Source organism: Mobula hypostoma, chromosome 27, assembly GCF_963921235.1.
Source record: "Mobula hypostoma chromosome 27, sMobHyp1.1, whole genome shotgun sequence".
NCBI lineage: Eukaryota > Metazoa > Chordata > Chondrichthyes > Myliobatiformes > Myliobatidae > Mobula > Mobula hypostoma.
Window position 1 is genome coordinate 32,121,088 of NC_086123.1, and position 15,305 is coordinate 32,136,392.

The 15,305-nt window shown below is 40.1% G+C and overlaps 1 protein-coding gene across 2 annotated transcripts in view; it reads right to left on the minus strand.

The window, feature by feature from the left end:
* Positions 1–106: 106 nt before the first annotated feature.
* LOC134338345 (TRAF-type zinc finger domain-containing protein 1-like) overlaps positions 107–15,305 on the minus strand; it is a 64,275-nt gene continuing 49,076 nt past the window's right edge. For both annotated transcript variants that reach the window (XM_063034117.1, XM_063034116.1), the window contains 4 exons: positions 10,765–10,891; positions 8,957–9,284; positions 6,180–6,252; positions 107–2,526 (listed from right to left, as the gene is read on the minus strand). In XM_063034117.1, the coding sequence (XP_062890187.1) occupies positions 2,476–2,526; positions 6,180–6,252; positions 8,957–9,284; positions 10,765–10,891 (579 nt within the window). In that variant the 3' untranslated portion in view covers positions 107–2,475. The remainder of the gene's footprint in view (positions 2,527–6,179; positions 6,253–8,956; positions 9,285–10,764; positions 10,892–15,305) is intronic.

A 15,305-nucleotide genomic window follows, 5' to 3' on the forward strand; every position in this document is an offset into this window, starting at 1 on the left:
CAGAAAGGGAGTGCTGCTTTATACATCCAGCAACTATGAGACCATGAACTGACAGTCATTAATTTCCAACCTTATTGTGAATTGACTAATCTGTTAACAAAAGTAGTCTAATTAAAAGCAATAACTTTAATGGTTCCCAAAATATACATGGTCAAGCAGCAAGAGGCAGTCAAACTGGGAGCACATAACGGCCAGTTGGAACACAAGTACTTCTGAACATACCTTGCATTTTGAAAAGAGTGCATGTGAAAAACATGTTAGGAATGAACTTATAACCATTAGATTATGTACAAAGTTTTAAAAGGTCCTTCAGTTTTCTTGTTGTGGAATCAGCACAAAGACAAACAAACCTCTAATTCCTTTACACATTCCTTAAAGCAGACCTTCCACCTTTCAAAGAATTTTATAAATCTAAAAGTTATCTCCTAATTCAATATAAAAAGTGCTTACAAATTTCCCTTTTCCTGACCATAGTAAGAATGGTTACCAATCATCTTAATGGGAATTACTACTCTGGGAGGCAAGAGGTATTCTTTTTATATTTTGAAAAAAAGCAAGGTGGTTAACTAACTATTTCCTCCAACACTTAACAGGTTGCAACAGAGACATGCTTACACAATACCCAAAATAGCAATGCTACAGTACAACCACAAATATAACCTAAACAGTTCATTTCTATTTATGGACCGATACAAACTTTAGATATTAATATGGCTATACCCATTGGAACACACTTATTTGCAAATGGGCAAGGTTTTCTCCTTCCTCAAATGCTGCCTTGAATGCATCTTCCGAATTGTGCAGAGTACTGCCTGACTTGCTGAGTTCTTTCAGCACTTTGTACGTTGAACTTGTTTAACATTCTTCCCTCTTCCCACTGCTAAGCACCACAGTTAAGCCTACATTTTTTTCCACTTAAGGAGATTTTTAATATTTGCCTTCAAGCAAAATGCTGAGCTACATGTCCTCTCTTCTCCCCACCCCTACATGTGGGGTGGGGTGGGGCGGGCAGGCTAGTTCACCAATCCAGGTTTTTAACCAGTTCTAAACTGCTACTATTAAACTTCCACATACATTAATTTTTTCCATCAATCAAAGTAGAAGATTCTAAATTCTAACAGGCAATACTTTCCTAAATCCATTTTGAAAAGAAATGCAGTTCTAATAAACTTCCCCCATATTTTTGTTTAAATGCTATCTGTGCAAGCTTCAGTCCATTAAAAACATACAGCCTACAGGTCTGCTGGATATGCAGTCTCAAATTACACAATATATTAAAGCTTTTATGACATTATAATGTCAAAGATCATTTGTCAATAAATCCACACTGACCACAAATGGTGATCAGTGCATAGTATGAGGAAGGTCATAGTGTCAAACACAAAAAAAGTGAACGCACAAGGGATGCATTGCAGAATTAGTAGTAAGCAGGTTGCAAAGCAAGAAAAGTGCAGAAATTGAGCATGATACGTATAGAAGAATGAGCAAGCATTTTGAAAGAGCAGCACATGGAACTATAAGCTAAAACAAAATGATAATGCAACAAGGTTTGCACACTCCTGTTTTCTCCCAAAATAAAAAGAAAACTGTACATTATCATGAATCAAAAACAGTATCAAGATGTAGCCAAAAGCAGATTGCTAGATCTCTTCCGAAATGTTTGGGATTTTTCTGAGGGCTGAACCTTTCACTAGCCCAAGGTTTCCCAACCTGGGGTTCACAGACCCCTTGCTTAATGGTATTGGTCCATGGCATAAAAAGGTTGGGAGCCTCTTTCTAGCCCTTTTCTAACCATCTGATTATCCTTGGAATCTTTCCACAGCAGGCCCTGTGGCAATGGAATAAGATCTGTCAAATAAGCTTTAGGAATTTTCTTCCCCAAACTGACACTCATTCATTTGCACAAAATTATACCCAAACCACCATCAGTGCATGGAAAATATTGGAAATCCAAGCAGCCAACTGACAGCATTCCAGACCAGAGTTCAATAATTGCAGATAATTGATTTCCCCATTTCTTTAGACCCATCTTTAGTTTCTTGCCTCTATACAGCCTTGGTTACATTGTCCCATTTACCTTTTTCCTCCATGCACTATTTTCCATTCCATCCTCCCCCTTCCAGTCACATAAACTTGTTCTTTCACCAGCCTAGTTCTAACAAAACATTCTCTCCTCAGATGTCCAGCAGATCGTGCAACATTTTTGCAGAATTTTCCATTTTAACCTTAAGTTAAATATCTGTTCACTTATATAGTTGTTATGTGGTAGAGGGCCCAATAGTGAGCCGACAACATACAAGTCCATGTATAGCGTAAAAAAAAATTAATGAAAACCAAGTTAAAAGGAAATAAAAACAATAGCACTTAAAACAATTAGATATTTTTTTTGCATAGGAAGAAAAGAGAAGTCCTGAGTTTAGGATTAATGATAATTTAGTTTGACAGCATTGAAATGTATAATTCAGTCCCAGTTTGTCACTCCTCTTCCTTTCCAGCATTTTCTGGCCTAGTTTTCGGCAAATTTTGCTGCAATAGAGAAAAAAAGACATGTTTTTAAACAAGTTGAGTTTTGATGAGAACTTAATTGACTTTTTTCACAAACTGCCCGAGTTGCTAAGTATTTCCAGCATCTTCAGCTATTTAATTTCAGATTTCCACTGCCCAAAGGGTTTTGCTTCAATCACATTGATTACAATTAGAAATTTATCATACAAAAAATCATCTGACCCAGTTTGTCAGTGGGAAGAACTACCAGCCTGACCCCACCTTCCAATACTAGGGCTATAGCTCTTTCAATCACAGCTCTCCAAATACATGCTAAACCATGTAATGTTTAAATGTGACGAAGATTTCTGCCTCCACTAACTCCTCAGGCAGTGAGATCCAGATCCCTACAACTTCATGAACAACTGTTTTCCTATTTCTGTACTCTACTCCCTGGCTTTTGATGTTCTTACTAAGGGAATCGAGTTTTTGGGAAGGAGGTACAGGAACCTTAGGTCCCAAACCATCAGGTTCAGGAACAGTTAGTACCCTTCACCATGAAGCTCCTGAACTAGTGTGGGTAACTTCACTAAACTGAGTCCACAACCTATGGACTCACTTCCAAGCACTCTACAACTCATGTTTTCAGTATTACTTATTTACTGTTTATTTATTTATTTATTTATTTATTATTTGCTTATTTTTGCATTTGCAGAATTTATCATCTTTTGCACATTGTTTGTCAGTCTTTGTGTGTAGTTTTTCATTGATTCTGTTGTATTTCTTTGTTTGACTGTCAATGCCTACAAGGAAATGAATCTCAGGGTACTGTATTGTGACATGTACGTACTTTGATAATAAATTTACTTTGAACTTTATTTACTGTATCTGAGCCCTCATTTATATCATTTAAATCTCCCTGAGCATCTATTTTCTTTGGAAAACAGCCCAATTTTTAGATCCTGATAATATCTTCCTAAATTTCTTCTGAAGCCACATCTTTCTTGTGATGTGGAACCAGAACTGTAATGTAGTACTCAGATGGAGAGTGTTCCTTGGCAATTATTAACACATTCTCTTCAGTGTGGTGGAGCACAATTCCATTGGTCAGCAATGTTCTCTGATAACTTTAAGCAGCTAATAGTTGTAAGCCCAGTGTGCATTTGCAAGCAAATTAGCAGATGTGCCCATACAGACTTCACACCAGAGATCACTGGCTAGGAACCCTGTGAGGGCACCAAGACCAGAGTAAATTAGTAATCAGGCACAACATTTGACCTCCCAGTGTGACTCAATTCCACTCTAAGTGAACCATAAGGAGAAATCAGAATCAAGGAGATCTAAATTTCTGAGTCAATTGAAGGAAGAGGTTGGGCATGTTTGGACTTCTGTTTCTTGGAGCATAATAATGTGAGAGGAGGGCACATCGTAACACCGAGGGAAATGATTTAAAAGGAATCCAAAGGCCAACTTCTCAGAGGGTAGTGTGTGTGTGTGTATGGGATAAATGCCAAGAGGTATCAAGAAAAAAAAACATTTAAAATACATTTGGACAGGTACATTAATAGGCAAGATTTAAAGGTTTGACATGGGCCAAAGGAGTCCAGCTTAGATGGTCATCTTGATTGGTACGGGTAAGTTGGGTTTAAACAGCCAGTTTCAATGCTGTAAGACTATTTCATTTAAATATTCTACTTAAGTAAGCTGACTGAGCCCAATCTTCTATTGTATATAACAAAAACACATTTATAAATATTAAAGTATACAATATACCAAACTTTCCCAACAATCTTCAAAATTCATGGTTACAATTCTACAAAATCCTGCAAGACTTCATGGCAATTGTTCTTGGGGCATTTCTCACACCCAAGTCACAGCAGTTTGCCGAGTAACAGCTCGTCATTCAGATCAGTGCAGGTTTTTTGTCCTTCATATTTCTTACGAACTGCTTTCAAGAATTATGTAAAGCTTATGGAATTGGGGCAGGAGTTGATTGTGAGATAGGGGATGGATATAATAAATAGACCCATAACTCTACAATGGCATTATTTTTTAAATATTTGGTTGAAGAATATCATGAGTATGGACAGTGAAAGAATTTAACTCGTGTGTTTAGACGATATAATGTAAAGAATTATTTCATATCACTTGGAATTGATCAATTACCGAGCAATAGATGAATACATCAAAATTCAGTAACCAAAGGTTCTGGCCCACGTTATTGACTTTGACAAAACTGAAGTCATCATTAGCTACCATGTGAAAATATGCATTACATGAAACTTCCTGTACTAGCTTTGGTCACTCACAGGGACAGAAAAAAAGTAGAAAGTGCATATGGTGTTGAAGGGAAATGTATAAGAACATAAGAATTAGAAACTGGATTTGGACATCTGACACATTGAACCTGTTCTATCATCCAATATCATGGCTGATCTTGTTGTTGAAGCCTCAGCTCTACCTACCTGACTTTTCCCTACGAGAAAATCTATCTGTGTCTTAAATATATTCAATCAGGTAGCCTCTACAGCTTTCTCATCTCCATCCTAAACCAATTCTCCCAAATCTTGAAGCAATGTCCTCTAGTTCTTGTCTCATCTACCAATGGAAACAACATTCTTGCCTCTAATTTATCTCTTTCATAACTTCATGTTTCCATAGCATCTCCTCTCATTCTCTGAATTCCACTGAGTATAAACCCAGGTGACTTCACCTTTCCTCAAAGGCTGACTGTCTCATCTCTGGGATCACCTAGATGCCAGTAAGTCTTTTCTCAAGGAGACCAGAATTGCACGCAGTACTCCAGGGCAGCCTCACCAGTACCTGTACAGTTGTAGCATAACCTCCATGCTCTTAACTTCAATCCCTATTGCAATGAAAGCCAACATTCCATTTACTTTCTTGATATCCTGTTGTATCTGCAAACCAACATTTTGAGATTCAAGCACAATTACTCCCAAATCTCTGTGCACAATATCTTGCTGCAATCTTTCACTATTTAAAAAGAGGCATCCGTTATTCTCATGAGACCATGGATTTGCACCTTGGAAGGTTTCCAGGGCGCAGGCCTGGGCAAGGTTGTATGGAAGCCCATGCCGCAAGTCTCCCCTCTCCGCGCCACTGAAGTTGTCCAAGGGAAGGACATTAGGACCCATACAGCTTGGCACCAGTGTCGTCGCAGACCACTGTGTGGTTAAGTGCCTTGCTCAAGGACACACACGCTGCCTCAGCCAAGGCTCGAACTAGCGACCTTCAAATCGCTAGACGAACGCCTTAACCACTTGACCACGCGCCAACAGTATATGACCTATATTTAAATAATACAAAGTATATGACCTATTCTTTTCCTTCCAAAGTTGATGACCTCGCATTTACCTACATTAATGAAATAAGGCACCTAAGAAATGGAAGGGGAAGATGATGAGCTTGACCTAGCCTGAAATATTTCAATTAAAGTCTCCCTTTCAGCTTCTGCTGTGTGTTTAAGATTACTCCATTACGTTTTCCTATGATTTGTTGGTGCCTCATTCCCACATGGAATAAGATTAAGATGAAAATCTGCACAGCAGGAAAGAGAAAGTACCAATAAAAGAAAACACTGCCAAACACACAAGATTCCAGAACAATTTCATTTTCATTCTCTAGTTTTCATCCAAATTTCCTCAGAAATGATTCCCTTCACAAATATTTCATACCTTCATTCCTGAAACTCTGCTCCTAGAGGCAGCAGGAACTGCATTTGTAGAAAACCTGGATACTTCTGTCATCCTATTGAAAGAAAAACAAAAGCTTACAAAGAGGCACAAAGAGCAAGCACACAAATTCTAATCCTACTGACCAACAATGCTCTGGAACGTAGAGCACACTCAGCAATACCAGAATCAGACAGCTCTATTTTCAATAGAACAAAGGATCGGCCCATACAACTACATAAATAGAAGAATCAACAAATCACACTTAGAAATAATAGTTGGACAGATTAGTCCTTTTCCTACATTGTGTAAGCTCCAAAAATACAAACTTTATCACCTAAAAACTTTCATACAGGGATCTTAGAACTGCCCGCATATTTGGCATCGTGTTTCCTTTTAATATAAGCTAGATACAAACTAGGACCCAAATGAATCTGGACAGTTCTGTGAAATTCATAAAAAGAATTTAAGAACTTAAACTGCATTGCTCTTAGCTATGCAGCCACACACATTGGAAGTGAGCTTGTATGCCTACTCTGCAGTGATACAAAAGCCATTTACCCCTGTTGAGGCCACTCAGTATAACTATTACAGATTATGTTAGTAGTCTTTTTTTGTTCTAAAGAGGGAATGGTTTTTGGAGCAGATATTAAATTCAAAACCTTAAAATACAATCATAGTACCAAATGCTGAAGACGAGCCAAAACACATAACCACAAAATAAAGTGAATCCCACAAAAAAACTGCAACTTTGTCAACCCTTAACCTTTTAGCAAAAGCATCCTGCTGCGTTCACCAGCAACTTTTATGTGTGTTGCTGGAGGAACTCGGTGGTTTCAGTAGCATCTGTACTGGGGGAAAAGACACTGCTCAGCTCATTGAGTTTCTCCAGCAAGTTGCTTGCTGCTCCAAATGCAGCATCTGAGTGTCTTGTCTCCTCACAAGCTTCTACTCTCTCTTCTGAAGAGCCAGTATAAGTAGTTCACAGGGTGGACTGGCGGAATGGACTGACAGGTAAAACTTAACAAAAGTGCAAAAGTACAAGTTTTAGTGGAGGAAACTACATAAAGGGGCTCCACAAACTGAGAGACCAGTATATTTACATTCACAAACCTGGAAAATAAATGGCAGCTTGAGAAAGACACTGAATTAGAGTCATAAAAAACAGGCCCTTTTGGCCATCTAGTCTGTGCCGAACCATTTAAACTGCCTACTCCCACTTGACCTGCACTGGAACCATAGCCCCCCGTATCCCTACCATCCATATACCTATCCAAATATCTCAAACATTGAAATTAAGCTTGCACCACTTGTGCAGACAGCTCGTTCCAAACTCTCAACCCTCTGAGTGAAGAAATTTCCCCTCATGAAGAATCCGAGTTTTCATAAACAGCGGCTGGCTACAATGCAAGTCATGAACCTTCACAAAATACTAGTTTGCCCATGTTAGTACACAGAATCCGAATCTGGTTTGTTATCACTGACGTGTGTCAGGAATTTTGTTTTGCCACAGCAGTACACTCCAAGACATAAAAGTTACTGCAAGTTATAATAAGAAATATATTTAAAAACACAAATAGTCCAAAAGGAGTAAAACAGTTCATGGACCATTCAGAGATCTGACAGTGGTGGGGAGGGAAGCTGTTCATTGCGGGTCTCCAGGCTCCTGCACCTCCTCCATTTTGGTAGCAATAAGACGAGGGCATATCCACCATATTCTCAGCATATTTCATGAAAAATATTTACTGGAATAGTTCCAGAGCAGTGACTAATGTTATAGGGAAAGCATGGAATTATTGGGAAAAGGTGAGGGAGAAATACGTAAACGGAAAGAATCTGGCCCCATTAGTGGAAACATAACAAAATGGAGGAGCAGCAAAAAACCAAAGGTGACCTGAAAAAAAAACATCTTTTTTGCATTGGCTGTTAGCATCATGGCCTCACAAGATGGTAACAGTGCTTTCAGTTATGGCTCAAAACGCAAACTATAGATCGCTGCTTGAATGGGAAAGGAGAGATGGGACTAGCTGTACACAAAGTGGTGGCTTTTCCTGTGTGTTGATGGACAACTCCATCTTTAATTGACATTCTCCATGATAAAGGCAGAAAAGGCTTTGCAACCACTAAGACTTCATAGCCATGGCATTCTTACCTGACATGCATATTAAGTTCACCAAACATGATCATTAGATTTAAAACAAAAACACTTTAGAAATCAGAACTGATTTCCTGCTCCAAAGATTTAACTTCTCTGGCTTACTGCACAATTTTGAACCCTGTTCTCCAAGGATATTGGGCAGGACAACTTCGGGTGCAGGAAGAGAGTTGGATCTAGTCCAAATAGCTAATGAGTATTATCCGGTGATCTAACACTGGCAAGCATCAGAACCCCACGCCTGTCCTCAAGCAAACAGCACAAATGAAAAGGATTAAATTGAGCTTTTAGTAAAACTGAACTGGAAACACTGGGGAACTTGAAATTAATCTGTTTCTTAGCCTTTGCAAATGTTATGTTTCAGTGAAGAGAAGGGAAGTTGATAACAGTTAGAAACAAAATTCACAGATCACCTGGTGCACAGTGAAAAATTCAGTTACAATACAATGGCCACTAAATTAGGAAGGCTTTTTTTAATCCCTTCCTAATACTATGGCATTTCAATACATGTCAATAGATGGCTAGAAAATAAAACTATCCATTTTTATGGCTTTGGCAAATAGAATAATGTTGTTTAACACAGTCAAGATGTTTATCTACTTTTTACTAGTATAAATCGCTTCACCTGGGTCGAGCAACACGTGGTTGGTGAAAAGAAGGTTTGTAGCTTTCTGGAAAAACATCTGCTACAGGACGAAGGGAATCTCTTGACAATTCCAGAGGTTTGCGGACCCTCCTCCCCAGCTCAGGTGCTTCTCTGTTGGAAATCCTGGCCGTACTGTTGTTTGGAGCAATGGTTTCTGCATCTTGGCTTGTTACAGACGTCTGGGCACCACTGCCCTGTCTGAACGTTGTTGTAGTTCCTGTTGGTTTTGTTCTCAATGAATTTCTAATGGCCGGTCTTGCCTGAATGAAGTCACCCATAGAAGTAAAGTGGTCAGGTTCAACATCTCCTGCAATCACACGAACAAAAATCATGAAGAGCTTTACAAGCAGCAGTTTTAAAAATATACAAAGTAAAAATTACCTCTTGTAAATTCACTTACAAATGTAATTATTGCACATTGCATTAAATGTTTGAACATGAATCATTAATCAACCCTATCCCAAACCCTCGCTATTCATTTCCACCCACAACAAACATTTTACAAAAGGCTAAGAAACACAAGTTCAAGCTTCCCTCGTGTTTCTAGTTTGGTTTTACTAAATGCTCGATTTAGTCCTATGCTCTTTGCAGAGTGAGCACGTTGCAAAGTGAAAGAAAGCTAGATATAAAAGAACAAGGACACAACAAAAAAGAGCGGCACTTGCAGTTCTGACGATTCTACAAGGAATGTGGATGAAAACAATTACTTTGTCTGGTACTATTTTCAGAGGATGACAGGAACATATTAAACAGAAACAGGCATAGACCATTCAATCCCCTCACTGATTTTCATTATGATATGTTAATCCCATATTTGTTTACTGCTCAAGATCAATTTCAGTCTTTGACATACTCAAGCACCTGACCCTCTATGAAGAATCTCTTCTCATCTACATTCTGAATGTCAGGACTTTTTATTTTGAGACTATGTGCCCCAATGGTGGAGGATTACAAATACCTGGGGATACGAATTGACAATAAACTGGACTGGTCAAAGAACACTGAGGCTGTCTACAAGAAGGGTCAGAGCCATCTCTATTTCCTGAGGAGACTGAGGTCCTTTAACATCTGCCGGATGATGCTGAGGATGTTCTACGAGTCCGTGGTGGCCAGTGCTATCATGTTTGCTGTTGTGTGCTGGGGCAACAGGCTGAGGGTAGCAGACACCAACAGAATCAACAAACTCATTCGTAAGGCCAGTGATGTTGTGGGGATGGAACTGGACTCTCTCACGGTGGTGTCTGAAAAGAAGATGCTGTCTAAGTTGCATGCCATCTTGGTCAATGTCTCCCTCATTCCTCTAAGATGCAGCACAGAGCGTCATAGGAAGACATTCCTGCCTGTGGCCATCAAACTTTACAACTCCTCCCTTGGAGGGTCAGACACCCTGAGCCAATAGGCTGGTCCTGAACTTATTTCATAATTTACTGGCATAATTTACATATTACTATTTAACTATTTATGGTTCTATTACTATTATTTATGGTGCAACTGTAACGAAAATCAATTTCCCCCAGGATCAATAAAGTATGATTATGACTATGACTATGACAATTCTACTCACCCAAGGCAAGAAATCTTTATATTTGTTCTTTTAAGTTCTACAGTTATGGGGCCCAGTCTACCTAGTTTCTCATTCCCCTCATGCTAGGTATCAGTCTCAGAAACATCGTCCATGTCCCCACCACAACCTTCCTCAACCAAACCACTGACTCACTCTATCTGTTCAAACTGGGCTACAGCTACAACTCAGTGAAATAAAACTAGCAATGGCCTCATGCATTTACCCTGATGTCTCTGCCGCCGAATGGGCACATCCAGAATCTCTCTTGGCTCAGTCTTAGTAACTGGAAATGGTTGATCAGCTTCTTGATCAGGAGGAATTGCAGTTGGTGGTCGCAAATCACACTGATCCTGATGACAGGAAAAGACACATCAAGTTTTAGTTAGTGTTTTATTACACATCGGATATTCTTGCCTCCTCCTATGCATTAAGTTTCTGCATTCTTTTTTATTCAAGTCAGAACGGCTAAGCACAATTTATTTGAAATGGAACTTTATCAGAAAATTTAAAAGGAATCTTTTTTTTGTCAAGACAGCCCCATTTTAAGCAGAATTACTACCTACTCAAACATTCTGCTTCAGTTTACCCATGACAACCAGACCAAGTTAAAGACGTTATAGATATCCATTACTATCTCGTCTGTGAGATAATAATTGTAGCCTTGAGGGTAAAATTTTGCAGTTAGCAGCAAAAGCAACCATTCTGAGAAACGAAAATTATACTCAGCTTACATGAATCTCCCAAAGGCAACCTACTGAGCAAAGGATATACATCTCATCATACAGCCATTGTAAACATCACCACACTAAGCACCTACAAATTAAGATTATTTCTCAAAAAACGGTTGGTACTTTTGAAACAAATCATTGTCCTACCGTTGGAACTGGAGCAAGCAATTTACAGATAGCAAGTTCCCACAAAAGGGAGAAAATAATGAACCACTACCCTTTGCTAACTGCCCCGTTCTTCAAGGAACAGTATTTTTATATGAAACCCAAGAACAGTTTTATTTACATATCTGAGCAAAAGGATTAAAACATCTTCCACTGTTTAAATCAGTACAAGACCAAATGCTTGCATAGCTGTTGTGATTGATTTCTAATCACAGCCATTTCCTGCAATTTATTTCAAGGATCTAAGAATAAGAGGCTATAAGGCATTAAAGGGACACTGAAAAAGAGGAACCACTATTATTCTATTACCTGAAGAATCAGAAAAACAGCAACTGGAAGGATGAACTGAAGAGCAGATGACCCACAGAGACTGGTTAACAAAAAACATCAATATTGTTCTAAAATATTTAAACTATGCAAATAATTGTATGCAGAACAAAAGCAATTGGACTGACATGAACAGTACAATTCCACAAATTACTAAATTCATTCGCTAAACAAGTTAATCATTTGAATGTTATAATGAAAATTAAGATTTGGAGAGTGTCTGAAAATTTGTATGAAGACAATCCATTATCTGCACTAGGTGTCTGCGCTGATTTTGTTCATTCGCAGTCAAAAGAACATGGAAATGTAGGCTGCATTCATCTGTCAATAACTATTGGGAACTAATACGTAGTTTTATGTACTGTAGTAATATTGATAGTGTTCTAATTTGTTCTGTATCTCATATTCTAAGGGGTTCACAAGCTTTCTAGCACCACTGTAACCTGTAACACCAGAGGTCCCAACACAATAGACTATCACTATACTACGATAAGGGATGCCTACCGTTCCATGCCTTAAACTGCATTTTGGGAAATCTGATCACTTGGCTGTCATCCTCCTACCTACATACAGACAGAGGCTAAACAGCAAGGCTCCAGAGATAAGGATAACAAAGAAGTGGTCTGGGGGTAGAGAAGTGGCTACAGGATTGCTTCAGGGTGGCTACTGGACTGGGCCGTATTCAAGGACTCATTGGTGGATCTGAATGATTATACCACGGCTATCATGGATTTCATAGAACAGTTGTAGACGAGTGTGTCCCACTAAAATCAGTCTTCCCCAACAAGAAAGAGCCGTCTCTATTTCTTGAGGAGACTGAGGTCCTTTAGCATCTGCCAGACAATGCTGAGGATGTTCTACGAGTCCGTGGTGGCCAGTGCTATCATATTTGCTGTTGTGTGCTGGGGCAGCAGGCTGAGGGTAGCAGACACCAACAGAATCAACAAACTCATTCGTAAGGCCAGTGATGTTGTGGGAGTAGAATTGGACTCTCTCACGGTGGTCTGAAAAGGGGATGCTGTCCAAGTTGCATGCCATCTTGGACAATGTCTCCCATCCACTACATAATGTACTGGGTGGGCACAGGAGTACATTCAGCCAGAGACACATTCCACCGAGATGCAACACAGAGCATCATAAGAAGTCATTCCCACCTGTGGCCATCAAACTTTACAACTCCTCCCTTGGAGGGTCAGACACCCTGAGCCAATAGGCTGGTCCTGGACTTATTTCATAATTTACTGGCAAAATTTACATATTACTATTTAACTATTTATGGTTTTATTACTATTTATTATTTATGGTGCAACTGTAATGAAAACCAATTTCCCCCGTGATCAATAAAGTATGACTATGACTATGAAACATAGATGAATCATGAAATCCACAATCAGCTAAGGGCCAGATCAGAGGCATTCAAGTCTGACCTCCAAGTAAGATACAAGAAGTCCAAGGAACGATCTTCAGAAAGCCATCTCACAGGTGAAGTAACAGTTCCGTACTAAACTTGAATCAATGAAGGATTCTCAACAGTGTGGCAGGACTTGAATGCTATTACCACCTACAAAGTGAAATCAAGCGACAAAGCAAATCTGGACACAGGGATTCACTTCCAGATGAGCTCAATGTCAAAGCATGGATGAGCCTTCACGAACTCCCACAGCCCCCGATGACCCCTGTGATTACAGTTTCTGAGGCTGATACGAGAGCATCCTTCAGGAGGGTGAACCCACAGAAAACATCCGGCCCAGACAAGGTACCTGGCCAAGTACAATAGATCTGTGCTCATCAACTGGCTGGTGTGTTCACTGATATCCTTAATCTGAGGTACCCACCTGCACCAAGCAGGCTTCAAATATACTAATGCCCAAGAAGAACATGATAACCTGCCTCGATAACTATCATCCAGTAGTGCTTACATCCATATGAAGTGCTTTGAAAGTTAGTGATGAAAGACATAACCCCTGCCTGAGAAACAACTTGGATCAGCTCCATTTTGCCTACCAGTACAACAGGTCCACAGCAGATGCCATTCCATTGGCTCTTCCCTCAACCCTGGAACATACGAACAGCAAAGATGCAAACACCAGGATGCTCTTTATCGACTACAGCTCAGCATTCAAGACTATCATCCCCTCAAAACTAACCAATAAGCCCCACGATCTTGGCCTCAATACCTCCTTGTGCAACTGGATCCTGGATTTCCCCCCAAGTCAGTTCAGATTGGCAACAACTCCTTCATAATCTCCATCAGCTCAGTGCACCACAAGTCTGTGTGCTTAGCCCCCTGCTCTACTCACTTTACACTTATGACTGAGTGGCTAAGCACAGCTCCAATGTCATATGGCGGGAGGAGACGATGGCGGCGCGACGCAGTGCACATGGCCTATCCGATGAAATGATATCGTATTTGTTAAATAGAGGGCTGTGCACAATTCTGATTTGATGGAGACAGACATGAGAAGCACGGAGGAACATCTGGAGAAACTTCTGAAATGCCCAGTTCGCTGCCACTGCTACTGTGCGATTGAGAATCGCCGGAGGGAAGGTCCCAAATCCTCGGCTTTTCCTGTTGCTGGTGGCCGGGGCTGGGGTCGAAGCACTCGGCAGAGATGCTGCTCGATGTTGGAGGCTCGAGGTTTTCGGACGACTCAAGAGTCGGCTGTGGTCGGGTGCTTCCAGGATGCTGCATCGGCAAGTTTGCGGCGCTGGAAGCTCATGGCAGGAAGAGAGTTTTCTTCCTTCTCCCGTCTGCGTGAGATGATGGGACTTTCAAGAGACTTTGAACCTTTTTTTTTACCATGTCCATGGCCTGTTCTTCATCAAGTTATGGTACTGCTTGCACTGTTGTAACTATATGTTATAATTATGTGGTTTTTGTCAGTTTTTCAGTCTTGGTCTGTCTTGTGTTTCTGTGATATCACACCGGAGGAACATTGTATCATTTCTTAATGCATGCATTACTAAATGACAATAAAAGAGGACTGCGTGTCCTCATATCTAATCTAAAATATTCAAGTTTGCTGTCACAGGCTGAATCAAAGGTTGTGATGAATCAGCATATAGAACGGAGATTGAAAACCTGGCTGAGTGGTGCCACAACAACCTCTCACTTAATGTCAAGACGACCAAAGAGCTGATTATTAACTTCAGAAAGATGAAACTGAAAGTCCATGAGCCAGTCCTCATGGGTGGTGGGGTGGGACCAGAGGTTGAGCGTATCAGTAACTTTAGATTCCCCTGTGTTAGTATTTCAGAGGAGCTGGCCTAGGCCCAACACACAAGTGCAATTACAAAGAAAGCACAGCAACGCCTCTACTTCCTTACAAGTTTACGATGATTTGGCATGACATTTAAAACTTTGACAAACTTCTATAGATGTGTGGTGGAGACTATATTGACTGGCTGCATATTAGCCTGGTATGGAAATACCGATGCTCTTGAGTGGAATATCCTACAAAAAGTAGTGGATAAGGCCCAGTCCATCACGGGTAAAGCCCTCCCCACCACTGAGCACGGAGTACTGTCACAGGAAAGCACCATC